The 20,018-nt window shown below is 39.6% G+C and overlaps 2 protein-coding genes across 4 annotated transcripts in view; one reads left to right on the top strand and one right to left on the bottom strand.

Moving 5' to 3' along the window:
• Positions 1 to 16,210, bottom strand: part of gabra5 (gamma-aminobutyric acid type A receptor subunit alpha5) — an 80,006-nt gene extending 63,796 nt beyond the window's left edge. Inside the window, exons 1-5 of the mRNA XM_022675796.2 lie at positions 15,731 to 16,210; positions 14,376 to 14,460; positions 13,906 to 14,030; positions 8,180 to 8,247; positions 7,083 to 7,303 (exon numbers count right to left, since the gene is read on the bottom strand). Of these exons, the coding sequence (XP_022531517.1) occupies positions 7,083 to 7,303; positions 8,180 to 8,247; positions 13,906 to 14,030; positions 14,376 to 14,458 (497 nt within the window). The 5' untranslated portion in view covers positions 14,459 to 14,460; positions 15,731 to 16,210. The remainder of the gene's footprint in view (positions 1 to 7,082; positions 7,304 to 8,179; positions 8,248 to 13,905; positions 14,031 to 14,375; positions 14,461 to 15,730) is intronic.
• Positions 1 to 20,018, top strand: part of gabrb3 (gamma-aminobutyric acid type A receptor subunit beta3) — a 144,763-nt gene that overhangs the window by 46,502 nt on the left and 78,243 nt on the right. The gene's annotated exons all lie outside the window — the stretch shown is intronic.

Here is a 20,018-nt window from a genome sequence, read left to right as displayed (position 1 = left end):
TTACATTGGAGTACAAATATGCTTTTTGTTCCTGTCTTTTGTAAGTAGCACACTTCTAGTATACTTTGTTGGGTATAAAAATATATATTTTAATATACTGTACTACATTTTTTAGTATGTTACAAATGTACTTAAATAATTTTAAATGTAGTAATTTAAATTATTTCTAAAAAGTTACATGATAAATTGTCTTTTAAGTGAACTACTGTAACAGTTGTTTTTAACACACTTTGCTAAAAATGTACAAAAGTATATTTCGAAATAAGTATTTAAGAAGTATATTGAATTACATTAAACTAAAAGTGTACTTTATAGTAGTCTTTTTTTTAAATACACTATATTGTACTTTTTAAAAAGCATGATCAAAGTTTGTACTTTTTATATATTTTAAGTAAGTAAATGAATTTGTTAGTATATTTACAGCATACTTAGACATTTCTCAATATGTTTTAAGTACAATTAAATATATAATTTTTTTTACCAGGGTCTCTATCTGTGTCTATTATCTCTTTCTCCCTCTCTCTCTCTCTCTCTCTCTCTCTCTCTGCAATAAATAGCAGAGTCAGATCATAAAGAAAGAAAAAAAAAGCAAGAAACTAAAATAACAAAGCACAGTGATAGCATATTCTTCTCTTTAGGGTCATGTGGACTATATGTTAAACACTAAAGCTGATATGTTTGGAGTGTATGAGCTTCGTGTCATGTCCCCGCGAGGCTGCCTGCTGGTGTATCACACACACGCATGCATATGCATCATTAGCCCTATGAAGCGCTAGGCCATTTTCACAATTAGCCTACATTCTTGCAACGCAATTCAAACTCAAGGAAAAGAAAACATCCTCATTTTAGAGCATTGCATCCGTTTCATTAGCGACGGCAGGCGGAGTAAGATCCGGTAATGCTGTTTAAGGCACAGAATGTTCTAAACTAAATATGTCAGTGTCTGAATATTTTGTCAGTTTAGGACACGGCCTAGATCAGATAAACCTGCCAAGGCCTGCTTATTTTTAAGCCTTCTGTACGTCCTTGGCTTCCCTCACAGGGACTGTACAGGGTTGTGCCAAGGAGCCAAAAACGTATGTGCTAATCACGTCCATCACATGATGCTCTGGATGGACAGATAAGGTGAACGAGTGCGACCAGGCCAACTATTACTTCATAGCTCTTGTCTAATTTGAGACTAAGCAGTCTGTTTACAGCCTGGGTAAAAAAAGATCTCCTGTTCTACCCCTTTACCCTGACATCCACAAAAAGAAAATGTATAATATATATATATATATATATATATATATATATATATATATATATATATATATATATATATATATAATTATTATTATTATTAGTGCTGTGTCATGATCCTGTCATGAACAGGAGCAAACAGGGAGTAACATACTATACACTGGAAACAGTCCAGGGTCAATACCAGAGGTGTAAAAAGTACTGAAAAATTGTAATTAAGTAAAAGTACCTTTACTTTGCTAAAATTCTACTCAAGTAAAAGTAAAAGTACCCATCTAAAAATTTACTCGAGTAAAAGTAAAAAAGTACTGAATTCAAAATGTAATTTTAGTAAAAGTTCCATAGTTACCTTTAATTATTTGATGTAAAAAAAATAAAAATAATCGTTTTAAATGAAAAAAACACAGAGGAGCGGGCGGAGGAAGGAGGGGTTTAGTGTGGATGTGAGTGTCAGACATGTGGATTGGGCATTTATGGAAATACGGAACAAATCGCGTCCCTTATTGTTTTTTTTTTAGTTCAGATTTTTTTTTTCCCCAGCATTTTATTTTTCACTCAGTAATGGGGAGTTTTCCAATGTAGGCAAGTAAGTTACTTGTGTCAAAATCTACTTGAGTAAAAGTAAAATTACCTATTTTAAAAACTACTTTAAAAATGACAAATTACTCATAAAATCTACTTAATTACAGTAACGTGAGTAAATGTAATTCGTTACTTTCCACCTCTGGTCAATACACAGGCAAAACAGCAACGTAGGGAAGGCCAAAAAGCACAGTCAAGGTACATGGAAAAATGGGTCAAAAACAGATAATCAAACAGAGCAAAGGAAAACGCGTTGAATTAAAAGATAAATCAAATAATATTCGGCAGGGAGAGAGCGAACTGAGGAGGTATATATACAGAGGTAAACAGGTGAGGATAATTACATTGATTACTTCCTGAGTGAGCCGTGTGCAGAGTCATGTGATCAGATGAGTCATTGTAGTCCAAGTGTGGTGCGTGACTGAAGAGTGCAGGAAGAGCGGGGGAGACAGGAGCACTTTCAGCTCCAGAAGTGACATTAATGCGTTAACGTGCGTGATTAATCTACCTACCAGCTTATATGAGACAGCACACTAACCACAAATACAAAACTTATTAAAATTTCACTAATCAAAACCTCTGAAGTCTTTATAACAGGGGTCTCAAAGTAGCGGCCCGCGGGCCACATGCGGCCCGCGACGCGGTTTCATACGGCCCCTCACGGGTTAACAAAATAAACATACATCTGGCCCGCAATTCAATTTAATTATTTATGCTTTATTATGTTCGTTTTCATATTTTATCTTAACTTGTATTTTGGTGTGTGTGTGTGTTTTTTTTTTTTTTTGCTTACGCTGCGTTGCCTGCTTTAATAGTCTTCAGTAGCCTTCAACAGTCTAACCTTGCAGCCGTGGTGTATCCACTAAACTCCGTAGTTATAAACATCCTGAGGTTAGCAGCGCGCTAACTGACCTGTTTATAATGTAATCCGAGCAGTGCCTCCGTGACGCTGCTCTAAACTGCTGCTGTTAGCTGCTTGGGCTGAAAGATGAACTGTAGAGAGCTGTATTATCCGGTTAGTGGGGTTATTTTATTTCATACACAGAAGAACTTACAAATTTTTAAAAACGCCCCAGACTGGCTCAGCTGAGCCCTGTAGCCCGTGGCTGGGCTGTAGCTCTGACTAAGCAAAGACTGCGGGCTTGTGGTGCTGCAGCTGCAGCTCCGACTAGTGGTTGGATGAGGAACTGCTAAATCTGAGGAAATGCTAAATCTGTCACAGCTCACAATTTTTGATTTTATATTTATTAAGCCTTATTTCAGTATCAAACGTTTTGATCAAAGTTAATATAACTTATAAATTAAAAGGATTTATGTTAATAGAGCAACAAGCAACCATTTTTTCCATGCAACTGTAATATTTGATTGAATAAATAGTATATTGAGAGTTATTTAACATTAAGGAGTAATTACATTCATTTTGTATTACATCTGGTTACATTTTCTTATATTTATAAGTTACATCTGGCCCTCAGAGGACAGCCAATATGCCAATGTGGCCCTCGGCAAAAATGAGTTTGAGACCCCTGCTTTATAATATGCTCTCTTTTGCCTTCTCCCTTGTGTTGTTGGATTTAGCATATATGACCCTGCTTTGCCTGACTACTCTTTGGTATGTTGTTTATATTTGCTGCCATTTTGTTACTGATCTTGCGTGTCCCTCACAATCCTTGTAAGCCTAATGCTGGAACCCTTTTGTAATAAACTTTGCCATTTTTATCTGCGAGTGTCTGTCCCTGGTCTGGCCTCTGTGAGACCCTGTACTTAACAAATAATGGAAACTTATCCATCAGCAAGCATTAAGCAAACTGCATGCCTAAATTACCATACCACACATGACTAATGCTGTATTGATTAGTGAGGTCTGATAGGTCTGAAACACACTTGCCTATTGGATATAATGTTATCTATTAAAATGGCAGTTTTAGGTGGTAGAATGTGATTTAGTGCAGAAACCACATAAATAGTGGCTTAAGCATCCTATCACTGGAAGATATTGATTTCCAGTAAAGCCATAACCATTTGGAGCTGGGAGACCAATAGCGCATAGCTGACCTCTCTGTGGATAGGGATGGCCAATAGACCTAAAAGCCAGTGAGATAATTTAATTACAGACTCCTCTCAGCACTGGGCGATATTTAGTCTATACTGGTATACTAAAAACTTCAAATAAAAAAATACATAATTTTAAAACAAAGTATACAAACTGTATGTAGTTGCTTGTAAAAGTTCAGAATTAAAATTAACTGTTTGTTAGTAAAAATTAGAAATGGACTGTAGCAACATTTTCTCATTTCTCATTTTTCTCTGCTCAGTGTTTTATTTGATAAACACTATAATTATATATTATATATTATATATTATAATATTATAATAGTATAAAAATTATAATGTTTCACTTTTATGTCCTTTAAATGTATTTCATAACTTTATAATGAATTGACTAAAAATAAAGCATTTTATATATATATATATATATATATATATATATATATATATATATATATATATATATATATATATATATGTACTCACTACTCAACCCTCCGCCTCCTCCTCCGGCTACATGCCTTACGGCTGAAACACTTGCCTCATTCTTTACTGGCAAAGTGGCGGCCATCAGCAACCAGTTTACTGATGCACAATGTAGCAGTCCTACTACATCCTCTACTGCCCGGTGTCCCTCCACTGAAGGCGTTGCTTTCTCCTCGTTCACTCCTCTCACTGAGAACGAGACACTGGCTCTCCTAACACGTAGCCGTCCTACTACGTGTCCGCTTGACCCAATTCCTTCAAACCTACTGCAAACTATCGCACCTGCAATCATTCCGGCTATCACTCACACGATCAATGCCTCTTTAACTTCTGGTGTATTCCCGACTGCTTTCAAACAAGCACACGTGACACCACTGCTTAAAAAGCCTTCTCTCAACCCCGCCCAGGTTGACAACTACAGACCGGTCTCACTGCTACCCTTTCTCTCTAAAACACTAGAAAGAGCAGTTCTAAATCAGGTCTCTGGCTTCCTCTCCCAGAATGACCTTCTGGACCAGAACCAATCTGGATTCAAAAAAGGACACTCTACCGAGACGGCTCTGTTGTCTGTGACTGAAGAGCTGCAGGTCAGTCCTCAGTGCTCATTCTGCTGGACCTCTCGGCCGCATTTGACACAGTCAACCATGACTTCCTCCTAACTATACTCTCAAACATGGGGATCGCAGATAATGTGCTGTCATGGTTCAGATCGTACCTCACTGGGCGCTCGTTCAAGGTGTCGTGGCAAGGACAGCTGTCCTCAGCCTGCTCCTTATCCACTGGGGTTCCCCAAGGTTCGGTACTGGGACCCCTTCTCTTCTCCATATACACCACCTCTCTTGGTCAGGTTGTCCGCTCACACGGATTTTCCTACCATTGCTTTGCTGATGACACCCAGCTATACCTGTCGTTCTCACCTGAAGATCACTCAATCTCTGCACGAATATCACAGTGTCTCTCTGACATATCCTCATGGATGAAGGAGCATCACCTTCAATTAAATCTCTCAAAGACTGAACTTCTGGTTATACCAGCAAAACCATTTTTTCAACACAACTTCTCTATAAGTATCGGCTCTCTCTCTCTCTCACCGACAAAGGTTGCTAGGAACCTGGGTGTTCTGGTTGATGACCAACTCTCCTTCACGCACCATGTGGCCTCAGTTGCTCGGTCCTGCCGCTTTGCGCTCTATAACATCCGAAAAATTAGACCGTTCTTGACGCAACAGGCCACCCAACTCCTGGTGCAAGCGGTCGTCATCTCACACCTCGACTACTGCAATGCCCTGCTAACTGGCCTCCCGTCCTGTGTAGTAAAACCACTCCAGATGATCCAGAACGCAGCAGCACGTCTGGTCTTCAACCAGCCAAAACGGGCACATGTCACCCCGCTGCTCATTGAGCTCCATTGGCTACCAGTTGATGCTCGCATCAAATTCAAAGCTCTTACAATCGCCTACAAGGTGATGACAGAACAGGCTCCTTCCTACCTGCACTCGCTCCTGAAGGCTTACGCTACCTCCCGGCCGCTGCGCTCCTCCAATGAACGTCGCCTCGCTTTGCCAAACATTCACACAAAGCAATCCAGACTGTTCTCATACAGAGTTCCACAATGGTGGAACAAACTACCTTCCACTACCAGATCAGGAGAATCTCTCGCTATCTTTAAGAGACTCCTGAAGACAGAGCTCTTCAAAGAGCACTTACTCTCCTAACACCTCTAACACACTAACTACTTCTAACCTCATTTCCTTCTTCCCCTCCTTCACTCCTCTATCCTATTATTCCCCTTGACCTCCTTTTATCCCTATCCAAAGTTGTTTTTACCTTTAAACTTATTTTACATTGTACTTGACTATTGTAAGTCGCTTTGGACAAAAGCGTCTGCCAAATGTAATGTAATGTAATGTAATGTAATATGTGTGTTAAGGAAAGATTTTAGTTTTTTTGCAGAGTGTGTATGTATCATACTACAATGGTGTAGGTTTAGCATTATTTATGGATTAATAAGATCATATTTATGATACCATTCAGTTCCATAAATCTAAAATGGTATTTTATTTCTAATTTTATTACATTTTCTCCCCAATTTAGCAGGTCAATTACCCAACCCATGCTCAGAGAGCCCCAGGGCTCTCTTTATCACTAGTAATGATTGGAGGGTGAAGACTAGCACTTTACTTCCTTTGATGAATGTGTAGTCAGTCAGCTTCCACCTTTTTGAGTGTCATCTACCCACCCAGAGAGATCACGGCCAGTTGTGCTCTCTCAGACTCCGGCTGCTGATGGTGAGCAGCGTGATTCAGGATTTAAACTGGTAAACCTCACACCTCAGGATTCTCCTAGTGGCAGCACCTTAAAATTATATTTCTAACTCTAATGTTTCATGCTCTTTTGTTATGCACTCTGGTTTGCTGGGTGTTGTAGAATAGTTAGTTTTAAAATAACAGCTGCAAATACATTAATCTAAAAAAATATGCTGTGAGTTTTCTGTCTGATTATCTATTTTATCACTTTTATGTCTGGTTATCATTTGATTAGAAGAGACAGAACAAAAACAGCCTAGACAGAACTATTAGAATTATTAGTTTTTGTATAAACACCAGTGAACAGGAACTAAATTAATGCTAAATTAAAAATCAACTAAAGTATAGGACAGTATATTTCAGAAAAATAACCCAGCAGTAATTACACCTGTTCCAGACAGTGCTCAGAAAGCCTCACCTCATAGTGTAGAGCAGCGTGCCGTCGTCCTGCAGCCTCAGCAGCTTGTTGGGCGTGGTCATGTTGTGGGCGATGGATTTCTTGCCGTTTAAGAAGAAGGTGTCGGGGGTCCAGATGTTGCTGGCCAGCAGGTTGTTCAGAGGCAGCATCCCCATGGGTCCCTTAAAGCGCAGACGCTCGTCCTTCCAACTTTGGCGGAAAAACACATCGATTGTGTACTCCTGCAGAGGAGTGCAGACGTTAGCACGGGGCCATTTAAAGCGCGTCCTTTAGCGAGGGCCAGATTAAGCGACACAGCTGAGCTTCTGAATATGGAAATGTGGAGCAATATTACCATCATCCATCAGCTATTTCTGCAGCCGACCCAGCATAACTCAATGAGAAACGAAGAACAAACAGTAATAATCGGGAGATGAAAGTTGTGTGGCAAATGGGGGGTGCTTTGGGGGGGATGATGGTGTGATGATGAAGCTTGGCTGCCTGGACCAGCTAATTATGGAAGCAAATGGATATTTTCAATGGTTGAGGAAGGAGCAGGCAATATGATGAACATTTATTGTTCAGGATAAATGACATGACTGTGCTTCTGTGAGCATACTGGAGGTGATGTCTGTATAAAGGAAGTTGTAAAAATCATATTATAATATCATGTTATTTATATTTCCGTGATACACAATACACAACACGTATTGCAATGTTTTTTTTACATGCAGACAAAATGCAACACAAGTGGTGGATTCTTAAAAAACGATTTTAAATACTCTTAAATAAATGTATCTTTGATTGTCAAATTAATTTTTTTTCAAACAGTTGGGTCAGTGTTCCTTCTAAAATGATATCTTCAATATAAATAAAAAAGCATATTGTTAATACAATACGAAAATTTATAACAATACAAAATAATATCAGCATATTTCCCAACTCTACTTTGACCCACAGCAAGTGTTTGTAATTAGAAAAATAGCTGAAATTAATCATTGTTTCCATTTTTAAAATATGGTACTCGTTTTTGAATTTCATATTATGTTTCATTAGTTATAAAAAGATATTAAAGTATTGTGATTACTGTAATTATTGTGTTTAAAGGACTATCTTACCATCTCGGTGTCTGACACAGGGCCAAAGCTGGTGACAAAGATGTTGGTCTTAATCTCGGTCACCTTTTCTGTAAGATCAAACAGAGACAATGACTTTAGATCATCTTTAAAAATAAATTTAAATAAAGATTCAAATTCCTAGTGTTGACATAGCAAATACAGCATTTTCAGACTGCCAGCCCAAATTTCCCATTTTTGCCATGTTCAGATGTTGTCTATATTGGTTTCTTTAAGTCTGGACACCTGGAAACCACATGGAATCAGATTCTAAATCAGGGTTTGAATGCGATTACAGATCAGAGTGCATAAAAACTAGTTCATTTGCAAAGTCAACCAATAAACTGTCTGTACAATATCAATGTCTCAGGCTGGATGCTCTGGACCTTCAAAACTGATTTTAATATGTCTTTTGTGTCGACCTTGATACCAAAGCAACCCATAAGAAGAGGTTTGTGATGTGTGGACAGAAACAAATCTAATGTACCTTCAGTCTGAACACAGTCTAATAAGCACCACAGGAGTTAATTAATGTAGAGGTGCACAAAGAAAAACTACAAAATACAGTTTGGCAAATATACCTGACACTGCATCACTGTTCAATCAGGCAGAAACACAGCACAGAACAGAGAAGTCCTGTCTTACGTGTGGCTGTTGACCAATAAATGAATAAAGCTTTTTCTCTGCATTTTAATTTATTATTTCAAATAGATTATTTTGTCAAAGACAAAAGACGTGTTTCCAAAATTCTAAGACGTTTTTAAACCTGTCTGTAGTAATGCACTAAAGCTGCGTCCCGATAAAAAAAATGTGAATACCGTCGTCAAATTCGTCGAATACCGTCTTTTTGTAACCCCGCCCCCTTGTTACCAGTCCCAGGTGTTTCTCACCCTCATCATGTATATAAGCCCCTTTGTTTCAGCGTTCCTCATCAAGTTATTTGTTTGTGCTGTGTGTTTTGTTTGCACTTTGTGCTATGTGTGCTTTTTGTGCTTCATGTTCCTTATATGTTGTTTGTTCTGGTATCAGGTTTGTTTGGTTTTAGTTCCTAGTGTTAACCCAGCTATTCAGTCTTGTTTTCTTAGTTGTGTTTATTCTTTGATCTTGTCTTTGTTATTTAGTTATCCCAGTCTTGTTTATGTGTATTTTTGCGTTTGCGTTTTGTTAAACCTGCAGTTATGTCTGGCTCCGTCTGTGACAGTATCTCTGTGCACATAAAATGCGAAGGGAAAAAGAAAGCAACTCAAGTAGAGTTTGTTTTAAAACAAGTGTGTGACAAAATAATTTACAAATTATTTCTAAGAAAAAATGCAAAAACCAACGACTTTCAGGTCTCAACATCATTTCCTGATTAGGGTCTAGGAGAAAACATCAAAACAGCAATATATCATATTGTTTTATCACATCATGGCCTAGAAACGTCAAATATTTCCAGACACCTTTAATTAGTGAATTCAGCTTCTTTAAGCTGCACCCTCTGCTGATACAGGTGTTCAGTTGTGCACACACAGCTTGTTTAATCTTAACAGAAGAGCAGCACTGCCAATAGAACGGCCCGCTCTGGAACAGCTACACATGATCCTAACTTCATCACGTCCAATACCCAACAGTGGCTGTAGCGTTATAACCCACCCCCCGCACTGGGCTGCTGATCAGCAGAACTGTGTTCTCTGGAGTGATGGATCTCCATCCAATACCTCTGGGATGAGACAGAGTGGCATTTGTGATCCAGAACAAACAATCCATCATCAGCAGCACCTGACCTCACTAATGTTCTTGTGACTGGACATAATGAAAATTCCCACAGAAATGTCTGATGATGTGAACAGCAGCTTTAATCAATCACAGCAGAGCAGACTGGGTCCAAGATCGTTCTGAAAACATTATTTACCTCATAACAACATGAGAACACTTTGTGGCACCTTATGGTTCATCAAATAATCATATTTTCAACTTAACTTTTAAGGGTATACCTTTAAATCCCCCACATAAATAGTTGTTTAAATCATACCAAAATTTCTCATTTAGGGAAACTAAACCAAACTTTTGTTTTTAACCAGTGAGTTTTGGACTCATTAAAAGCTCAAAGCCATATATTTTATTATGTAGACTCCCTATAGGTTTACTCTGTAACTTTTTATGTTAATAAAAAGTTCCTGATCTTGATGCAACCAGTTTATTGGTTGTCTTTGCAAATAAACATTGTGATCTTAATTAATTAAAACTAAAATACACATATGAATACATTATCTTCAACGCAGATTGAAAATAATTGTCTACATATTTCTTCTTTTAGGAAAAAAACAGGCATTTATTTTTAAGTACCTTAATGAATGAAGCAAAAAAAGATTCTATGAAAAAGAATTCAAACCTCTAAACAAAATAAATGCAATTCTTCATAAATATGAAGAAACTGCTGATGTGTTTTCTCATTAGAAAAGCTCATATGAAGTATCAGTGCATTTCTGTATACATTGAACTGATACATATTTTTGTGTATATCCAGGGTGTATGTTAGCATTCGAATACTGCTAAAAATAACACTGCCACAAATGGTTCTCAAAAAAAAACCTATTGGTTTGCTAAAGCATTTTTTTTTTTTTACAAAAAATGTGCTCCTGAACTCATCAGGATATCTTCAGCTGTACCTGACCTTCCTGATGCCCCTGTGGCTGAAAGTAATCAAATGATTTCTCAGAGAAATGCCTTGTATAAAAAGGAGCATCCATCCTTTGCAAAAAAATAGAGTGCTGGAAGCAAAACCACGGTAGTGGACAAAATTTACTGCGTATTCCCTTCTAAAGGACTATACGAGGTCTCTATACATTTCTGGCCATACAGTGCACTGTGGTTTAATACAGGACTGAACTGTAATTACGGCTTCAATGCATCCTGTTCATTTCAATGAACGGAGTGAACATAAGGAGTGAACATACTTTGCATGAAAGAGGATTTGAATAGCAATTCAAGAATTTGCCCTGTTTGTACATTTTCTCTGCATGTCAAAACATTGCTATAGCTGGCAGGTCCAGCAGACCACTTTCCTCTCATCACTCCTAGGATCTGATGTCTGTGAGCCGATGTATTGGAACCGAGTTTCTGCGCTTTCCTCAGAGTGTGCTGTCTACTCGGCAATGCTGCATCAGCAGCAGTTAGAAAACAGGCTTCACATGTATCGGAAGAGGCATGTGCTGGTTTTCACCCTCCTTGTGTTGAGGCATCACTAGTGATGGGGGATATACAGATAGCTGGCTGGCAGCTAAATGGTTGGGACAATTGGCCAGAAGAATTTGGGAGAAAAGTGGGAGAATATTAGAAATAAATACATTGAAATAGATATATATTTTTAACCATATCGCCCAGCTCTAGTCAGAATACACATTCATACTCTACAGCAGTCAGCAGCCAAAATCTAGTGTATTTGAAAAAAGTATTTCCATATCAAACAGTTCATGCCGCACAGAAAAGAAACGCCTGCTGAGAAGGTGCAATATTGATTTGTGTATTGCACACCGAAGGAGAAATAAAATATTGATAAACATGCTCAATACTGAAGCTCACAGCTTCACGAACTGTGAGAACATTATGCGCGAAAGGCCTGAATTTGCTGAAAAATTCTAATCTAACAATGCGCCCCAGTGCTAGTCTATGAAGAATGAATAAACTTGAACATAGGTGTACAGCAGTGAACGCAGACTCCTCATAGGCCCAGCGGCTCTGAATGAACATCTCTGAAAGAGACAAATTCCTCTGTTCCAATTACAGTTCGCGTTCGAATCGTGTCCAATGCCATCCTTTGTCTACAAACATCACGACGCAGGAGCCGCTGGAGATGCATGTCCTGCTCTCCAGAGCTGCTGCATGAATAGAGCAGGCCAGGGTCTTTCTCTCTCCCCTTTCGCTCTCTCTCTCTCACTCACTCGCTCCATCTCTCTTTCTCTGCCACAGTTCAGTCCTCTGAGAACAATGAACCTTCCCCCTCTGAAAAGAGCGATAGCTTTTTCAAGGTCAGCATCCACACTTTCAGCTGTGCTCTCTCGCTCTCACTCTCTCTCTCTCTCACACACACAGACACACGCACACACACACACACATAGCTTCCTCTCTCTTTCGCTCAGGAACTCTTTGATTCAAAGTGTGCTGGCGAACGCGCTCAAATTGCTTGAATTGCACCGAGGACCTTGACGTTACATTGATCACTTTTGTTGCACGAAAACGAAAAATCTCATCAGCTGAGATGAATAGAGAGTCATGTTTTTCTCCTCGGCCGCTTCTCCTCCGTTCCACCCTCCCTCAGCCACGCAGTAAGAATGCTTCATGGTCATGTCGCGCCGGCGTTCAGAAAGGTGTTCATAAAGTCCTGACTTGCTGCCTTATTTGCAGCGCTCATAAAATCCATACACATAATAGAAGAGGAGAAACAGTACAAGATAAGCAGTTCAGAGCTACATCTAGAAACACTGAGCTGGTACTTTTATGATTAGACAAATGTCTTGAAATGTCTTACTAGTACTTTAGAACTGTTTGCCTTAGTCAAGCCAAAATGTTTTATAATATAAAAAAAAACAGTGGAATGCAATTAACATCAATCTCACATCAACGTCTAGTGCAAACAGCAAAAAGACCTCAGTAGATAGATGGGTTCTATATAACACTGAAAAAAGAGACTCAAAAAAACATTTTTTGTGGTGCTTCAGATAATCATTTACTAGGTTCCTGGTTTTCCATCACAGAACAACACAATTTAACTATGAAACCACAAATTATTTAAGTCATGGTGCTCACTGTAAGACAAGTCCTTGTTTTTCTTCCCTCATTTCTCACTTTGCTCATCTTCTTAAAGAGAAAATCATTACATTTTTTGGAATTTAAAAAATGTTTTTGGGGGGTCATTAAAATGTAGTACTGAGGAAGAAATTCGGAATATTGAATACATATTTATTACACAATTTCTTTTGTGAAGAGCTCTCTTTGTTGCTGCATGTGGGCTTTGCAGTGTGTTTATCGTAAAAACTCAAAATATCACAGTAATGCTGAAAATACAATTAATCACACAGCCCTAGTAAAACCTTTTTCTGCAAAGCTATCTCTCACCTTCAAGCACTGGTGTTTTGATCTGGCCAGTTGGGCATTTTATGAGCTTGTTTGACTAAATTTTTAGCACATAAACCAAACAGAAGCAAATTACACTAATCCATTTATCTCAAGTGTTTTTACCTCAAAAAAGCACCACATATGATTTGAACAGATGCAAAATTATAATTTTAATTTTAATGTTATATCCTGTGAGCCAAGCTGAAGAACAAAGTGTAGTTCCAGTATATTTCTCCTGGATGCTCCTCAGCCAGCATGTGTATATGTTCAGTTCCGCCAGCAAATTTACCAATTTACCAAACCAGGTGTTGATATGATGAAAACTAGAAATAACTCTATTAAACTCAGATGAGGAGAGATGCTTTAAGGAAAGCAGTGCTGTAAATAAACACTTACTTCACAGATATTCTTTACTGAAATTCCCACAGGTGCCCAAAACATTTGCACAATACTGTATATATACACTTGACTGTAGCGTGACACTATTTCAAGCAGTATCTTAGTTTAAAGGACTATTTAGGTCTATCCACACTACGAAGTTTAGTTAGGCCTCAGTACGAGCATCTATTAAACAGCACAAATATAAAAGCAACGTGTGACTAGAGCTGACAACAGACAAGAGCTGGTTTCTTTACCTCCCAGGCCGGGCCGCAGCCTGTTATCATAGCCGTCCAGAAGCCCGTCCAGGATGCGTGTGAAAACTGTGATGTTGTCATTTAGCTCGGCCTCGTTCGGACTCCCTGTGGTGGTCTGGCAGAGGCTGGGTCAGAAACGCACACCATCGCACTGTTACACATTTATCCTGATGCACATCTGACAAAACACTAATGCAGAAATAAGCTTCTTCAGCTTTTTCTAGTAAATATAACTTATCAGAAAAAACAACCAATCTTCCAAAGTATGACATGCTGGACTTGCTGGTTTTATTATCAACCCAACAGACCAAAAGTAAACCCAGCAGGACAAGATGATAAATGAAATAATGAAATACCTGCTGAAACAGTGTGAATTTAAATGCTGGAGATGAAATGATGTAGCTGTGTATCTGCACGGGACAGGGGGTCGACTGAGTGCATGGTAGGGGTTTGATGCTGAGGTGCTGTACCTGAGACGCCATGTGAAGCAGACGAAGACGGCAGCGACCCACACACTTCTCATTGCAGCGCTGCAGTGTGCCTCATAGCCCATACCTGCAAAACAGACCGGCACACGCTGAGCCAAGTGACTCACACAGACACACACACACACCGACCGGCTGCACAGACAAACAGCTGAGAACCAGCATCATCACAAATAAGAAGCATCAGAAGAATACACAGCACAATAGAGCAGAGATAATCACACACACATACAAACACACACACCATACAGTACCTCCACTAAAGTATGCAAAACACTACTGCCAAACACCGGCATGGCATAAATGATGGGACTATAATAATTATTATATAGACTATAATAATACGAGGCAAGTACAAAACCCATGCCCATGTTGTTGGAAAATTAAAATTGTAATTACAGGTTAATAGAGTTAATAGTAAATTAATAATAAGGTATTAACCCTCTATGGCATTGTATTTCCCTCTTAGACAATAAAACAAATTTACTTACTTATTAATTATATAATTATTAATTTATTTATTTATTTTAATATGATGTTTAAAGGCAAATCTACATCCAATACAATGATACGTGCAAAATATGTTTATGTGTAAGATATTCTTACATTCTTGTTGTGAATTAAAACTTATTATTAAACCGATATTTTTCATTCGTTGCCACTTTTTTTGATAGATTAATCTATCTTGATAAAGCAGTGAAGCATAAATATTATAATCAAATAAATTCTATCATATATATATATATATGTATATATATATATATATACTTATTTATTTATTTATTTATTTATTTATTTTTTGGCCAGTCACAAATAAACAGCGCCTCATTAATTTCTACTCATGCATACAGACGACCATCTCAGGTCACGAGCTGCTGTAGCTCAACCACTCTCTCAACCAACTTTCATCATCATCATCAGCAGCAGCAGCAGCAGCAGCAGCCCAGGACAGAAAAGTACTGGAACCCAGTGTAGCCTCTCTACCCATCACAATTTGTTCCAGTCCATCAGTATTCCACTCAGTGTGAGTCTGGACTAAATAAAAGCTACCACTGACTCAATCCCACACAGAAACATCACACAGCATTTTTAAGTGAATTAATAGTCGTGTGATTAAATAACATTAACACACATCCGAACTAACTAACTATCTATCTTTTGCACGCCAATCCTTTTATTATTGGTTATATTACTGCTCTGGGTTCGTCCCCCCGGCGCTCTTACACTGAGTTTACACTGAGGCAGCTGCAGCAGCAGCAGCACCAGATCCCTGTCTCCATTCATACTGAAAAGCCATCAAACAAGCATACGGAGGAATCCAGCCGCGGGCTTCTCCTTACCTGCCGGTGCAGCTGAGCCAGCCGTGCGTTCCTGAGGCAGAGCGGAGCGGATTCCTCCAGAGGTGGCCGCAGAGCCCGTAGTGTGGAGCCTCAGAGCTCCTCTCCTTCTTTCTTCCTTTCTTTATTTCTTTCTTCCCTCTTTCCTTCTATCCTAGCCCTCAGGACTGAGCACACCTCTCTGCACACGAGCCCCCTCGCGCCTTTCTCCCCATCACTCCTGCAACGCAGCGCTGTTACGAGCCCACACAGCACAAAAGCAGCGGCAGCAGCAGTAGCAGCACGAGCTCAGCTTCTGTGGAGTAGCACGAGCAGTTTTTCTTTGTATATATAAATAAATGTGTCTGTTAGTTTTGCTAGTGTGCTGACTGCATGTAGCCTATGCACGCACCCTCACTTACTTTCCCCTCTCATGCAATGCAATGCAACGCAACTGAATGCTGTTTCCAACTGGAGAACCGGAGACCCCCACACACCAACCACCAGGGTGTGTGTGTGTGTGTGAATTTTATTTTTTTTTTCCTGCAACATCCACCTCTGGCCGCTAGGTGGCGATGCCCTCAGCGGCAGCCTCAGCCCGAACCCCTATCTACCTGTATTGCCGCTCTCTCTCTCTTAACACAGTACAGTTCACTGAGGCTGCACTGGTTCATACTGGGAATTAGAGTGCAGCAGCACTGAAAGCACTGAAAGCACGCCGCCACCGCCATAATTACCCACCAGGGGGAAATCTCAAAGGCAAGAAAGACGTGAAGGAACTTGACTGTAAGATCTTTCAGAGGGAGAGGAGGGGGATACGGCCTCCCTGGGGCTGAGAAAATGCTAAAGCGAAATGAGTGGATTTCCCAACACTTCTGCTTACTCCGCTCTTTACTAAGCGCCAATCAGTGACTACCAAACTGCCGGAGGGGGAAGGGGACTACAAATCCCACACGCGTGCAAAAATACTAAAATAATCATAACATTGTGAAGTCCGGACCGTGGTCCGAACCAAGGTTCATGTGTTTGCTACATTGTATATATTTGGTCTGTTTGTTTTGTTTTCACACTGCAGTTTAGGGAGCGCACCAAAGACCTTTGTGTGATACTCCTACATCCTTTCATCATCACTTACATATCGATGTGTTTTCCTTAACTTGATGCTGATTGGTTTTAGAAGGACATGCGTCTGACGTTGGCGTGTTGACAATTCAGCGGGTGGTTCATTCGGTGGAAAGCCTTTTCAGGATAAGGATAAAAAGAATGAAAATATTTATTTCGTCTCCATAGTAGTGCTGCTATTGTGGTTTTTATACCAGCAGCAGCAACTTCAGGCACAGTACTCTAGGTTAGTTCAAATTCGCCGAGCGAACTTGCTTGTCCTGAAGCAAATGTATCCACGGCAAATTTTTCCTGCTTTTCCGGTTATTTTGAGAGGGTACTGACTGCAGCTTGCAGGAAGGCCCCCACTTTGTTAGCACCATGTCTTAGCTCCGCCTCTGAATGGAAGTAAACAATGTACGGGGCAGTTAGCGGACTTTAAATATAATGTGCCGCGTCGTCCGGCTTAAATACTGTGTATACACTACAAGCTTGCGAGATTGTCAAGGTGTGGCGTGAACAAAGTGGGTGGGACTGGACACGATGGACGTCCAACTCCGCCTTCCCGAGACCACCTCTCTTGGTCGTACCAAAATCTGGTCCTTAGGTCCGGACCGTGGTTCGCAGCCCCTTTCACACCTGCTACTTTGGTTCGGACCAAACTGAAAAGTCCGAAAGTCCGGACCAAACGAGGCAGGAGTGAAAGCACCCTTAGAGTATCAACTGATTCCTACAGAGGCTCTAAGGTGACATCATGTAAAAAAATAAAAATGCGTGGCTACGACTTATTAAGGTTTTGTTTTCTCAAGCTTTATTTTTTCTCCGAATTGCCCTGCATTTGTGTAAAACAGAATGAGCTGAAACAAGTCAAGTCAAGAGGCTTTTATTGTCATCACATCTGAGTACAGGTACACAGTGTAACAAAATTTAGTTCCTCTGGAACCATGGTGCAACGTGGAACAACCAGTACAATAGACAAACATAGTAAAAAGTGAAAACGTGTAACGAAAGTTCAACGTAGAACTATAACACTACAAATACAATAAATACAACAGACAACACAATATAACAAACAGGACAGTGCATTACCGATACAGTACAATGAATGTTGTACAAATGTTGCTGATAGGAATAAGGACAGCAGCAGCTATAAGACTCTCTATGCTCAGATACTCTCCCCTAGGGATTTAACGAAGTACGATATTAATAATAAAAAAAAATTGTGGATCTTAGGAGCTGATTAACTGTGATTAGTCTGACTTCCTACTCTGAAAGTCAAGAAAGCCTCACCAACCCCAAGTTCAGGATCCAAAATGTCTGCCCTATAATAACAGTAGTAAAAGCAGTAGAATTATATAGTTTATTTGCACTTCTGTATCTATTTAATTCTCATTATGTCAGTCTTACACACAGTACTAGTGTCCACCATTTGTCCATGGATATGCTTACATAAGGTGTAGACACACAAAATGTGTTATCATTAACTAATAATGCTAAGCTAACATCGATTGCTCAGGTGTGAGATCATTCCTAGCTCTGACCTCCATCATCTGAGGTAAATGGAACGCAGTATAGTACCTGACTGTTCCTGTTTGGGAAGTTGGACATGTACACCCTCTCAAGTTTTAATTCATTTGGTGGGAAACTCTGAAATAGATGAGTTCCCCGAGTCACAAATTTTGGTGACCTAACCTTTTAACATGGCTATGAAGAACACACAATCAGTAACAGATGGGAGCTAGCTATATATATCTGCATTTTCAACAGTGCATCTGCTGTTGTTGGTTGTTTGAACAAACTATCTGTACCTGAATCTTATATTTATCTATCTACTCATTGAAAATTGACTCCTCTACTAGTGTATTGTTTCAAAGCAGGTAAGAACATGCCTTGCATTTTTATATATCACGCCTCAAAGCACTTGAACGTGTCAAGTTCACAATACTGACTTCACAAGTGGGAGTTAGGGTTGACTACTAACGAATATCATTAGTAACCTTCATATTTCCTGTTTCTCCTAAATTAGCATGCTAGCACTTTGTTTTCACCATTTGTGCGATTTCCATCATTAGCATGGGTTGCCTATAGCTGCAGCCATAGGAAGTGGAGGTGGAGATGAATTGGAGACGCCACAGCAAAAACACTCTAAACACTCCCAAGTTAGAATGGGCTGTAGTATCTGTTCAGATAATGGACAGGCTTTCTGCTATGAAATGCGTTGTGTATTGAGTTGAGTGGGTCTGTGGGTGGGGTTGTGTGAAAGTGTTTGTGGAGGAGGAGGGGTATCAGAGAGTAGTAATGAGCATAACCATCAGAGGGAACTCTAATCCCATTTTTTTCTGATGCTCCCTGTCATTCTGCAGTGCTCCAACTCTGAGCAGATCAAGGCATAGCTGTCAGTACCTGAGGCCCAGCGTTAAGTACGGACTCAATGACCACTTTCATGATGATACTCCTGACTTGTTGCTAGAAGGCTAGAAGGCTGAAGGGTGCAAGTAATGGATCTAGAGCATCACCCGCAAATTACACAGCACTGAAATCTAATATCAGCACTACATGAAAGTCAGATGCTCTGTGAACTTGATGGGGGGGGGGGGCTGCTGCATAACATTCAGTGTGTTTTTGAGCTATTTTGCTTTGTAGAGAAACATAAAGTCTTTGATTACTTTACAGTGGTGGTGAGAGCAAATAGACTCAGAACCAGAACTTTCATGAAAAAGTCCAAGGTATCAGGCATTGTATTTATAACCATTTAAAACCTAATGCAGAATTTATAGGCAGTAAAGTATTCAGATATCTAGTTCCTCTCATCACTGTGAAAGACCCAGACTTGGTGAGTTCATCTAATACAGCACATTTCACCTCAAACCACCCTGAATGACTTTGTTCACATCTTTACCATTTAATTATGCAGAACGTTTGAGCAATCAATGGAGCTTCCCTGTAAGTAACCCTAATTGCTCCATCACAAGTAAGAGGGGAGCCCATAGTTTGCAATAAATCCTTTCTTTAGCCAAGCCTGAGAGTTGTTTATTCTGTAATTATATGTCTAAAAGCTTAAGTGAAGTATCTTTGCTAGATGAACCGAGTTACAGTAATGCCAATAAAGCTGCAAATGAGCTACAGAACATACAGGGCACAGGAAAATACAGGACTCAAAACTGTATGGTGAACTCATTTTTAAATGTGTGAAAACTCCAAGTGATTGGAG

The sequence above is a fragment of the Astyanax mexicanus genome, chromosome 5, assembly GCF_023375975.1.
Source record: "Astyanax mexicanus isolate ESR-SI-001 chromosome 5, AstMex3_surface, whole genome shotgun sequence".
NCBI lineage: Eukaryota > Metazoa > Chordata > Actinopteri > Characiformes > Acestrorhamphidae > Astyanax > Astyanax mexicanus.
The sequence above is the reverse complement of the archived record's forward strand: the minus strand, read 5'-3'. Positions and strand labels throughout refer to the sequence as shown.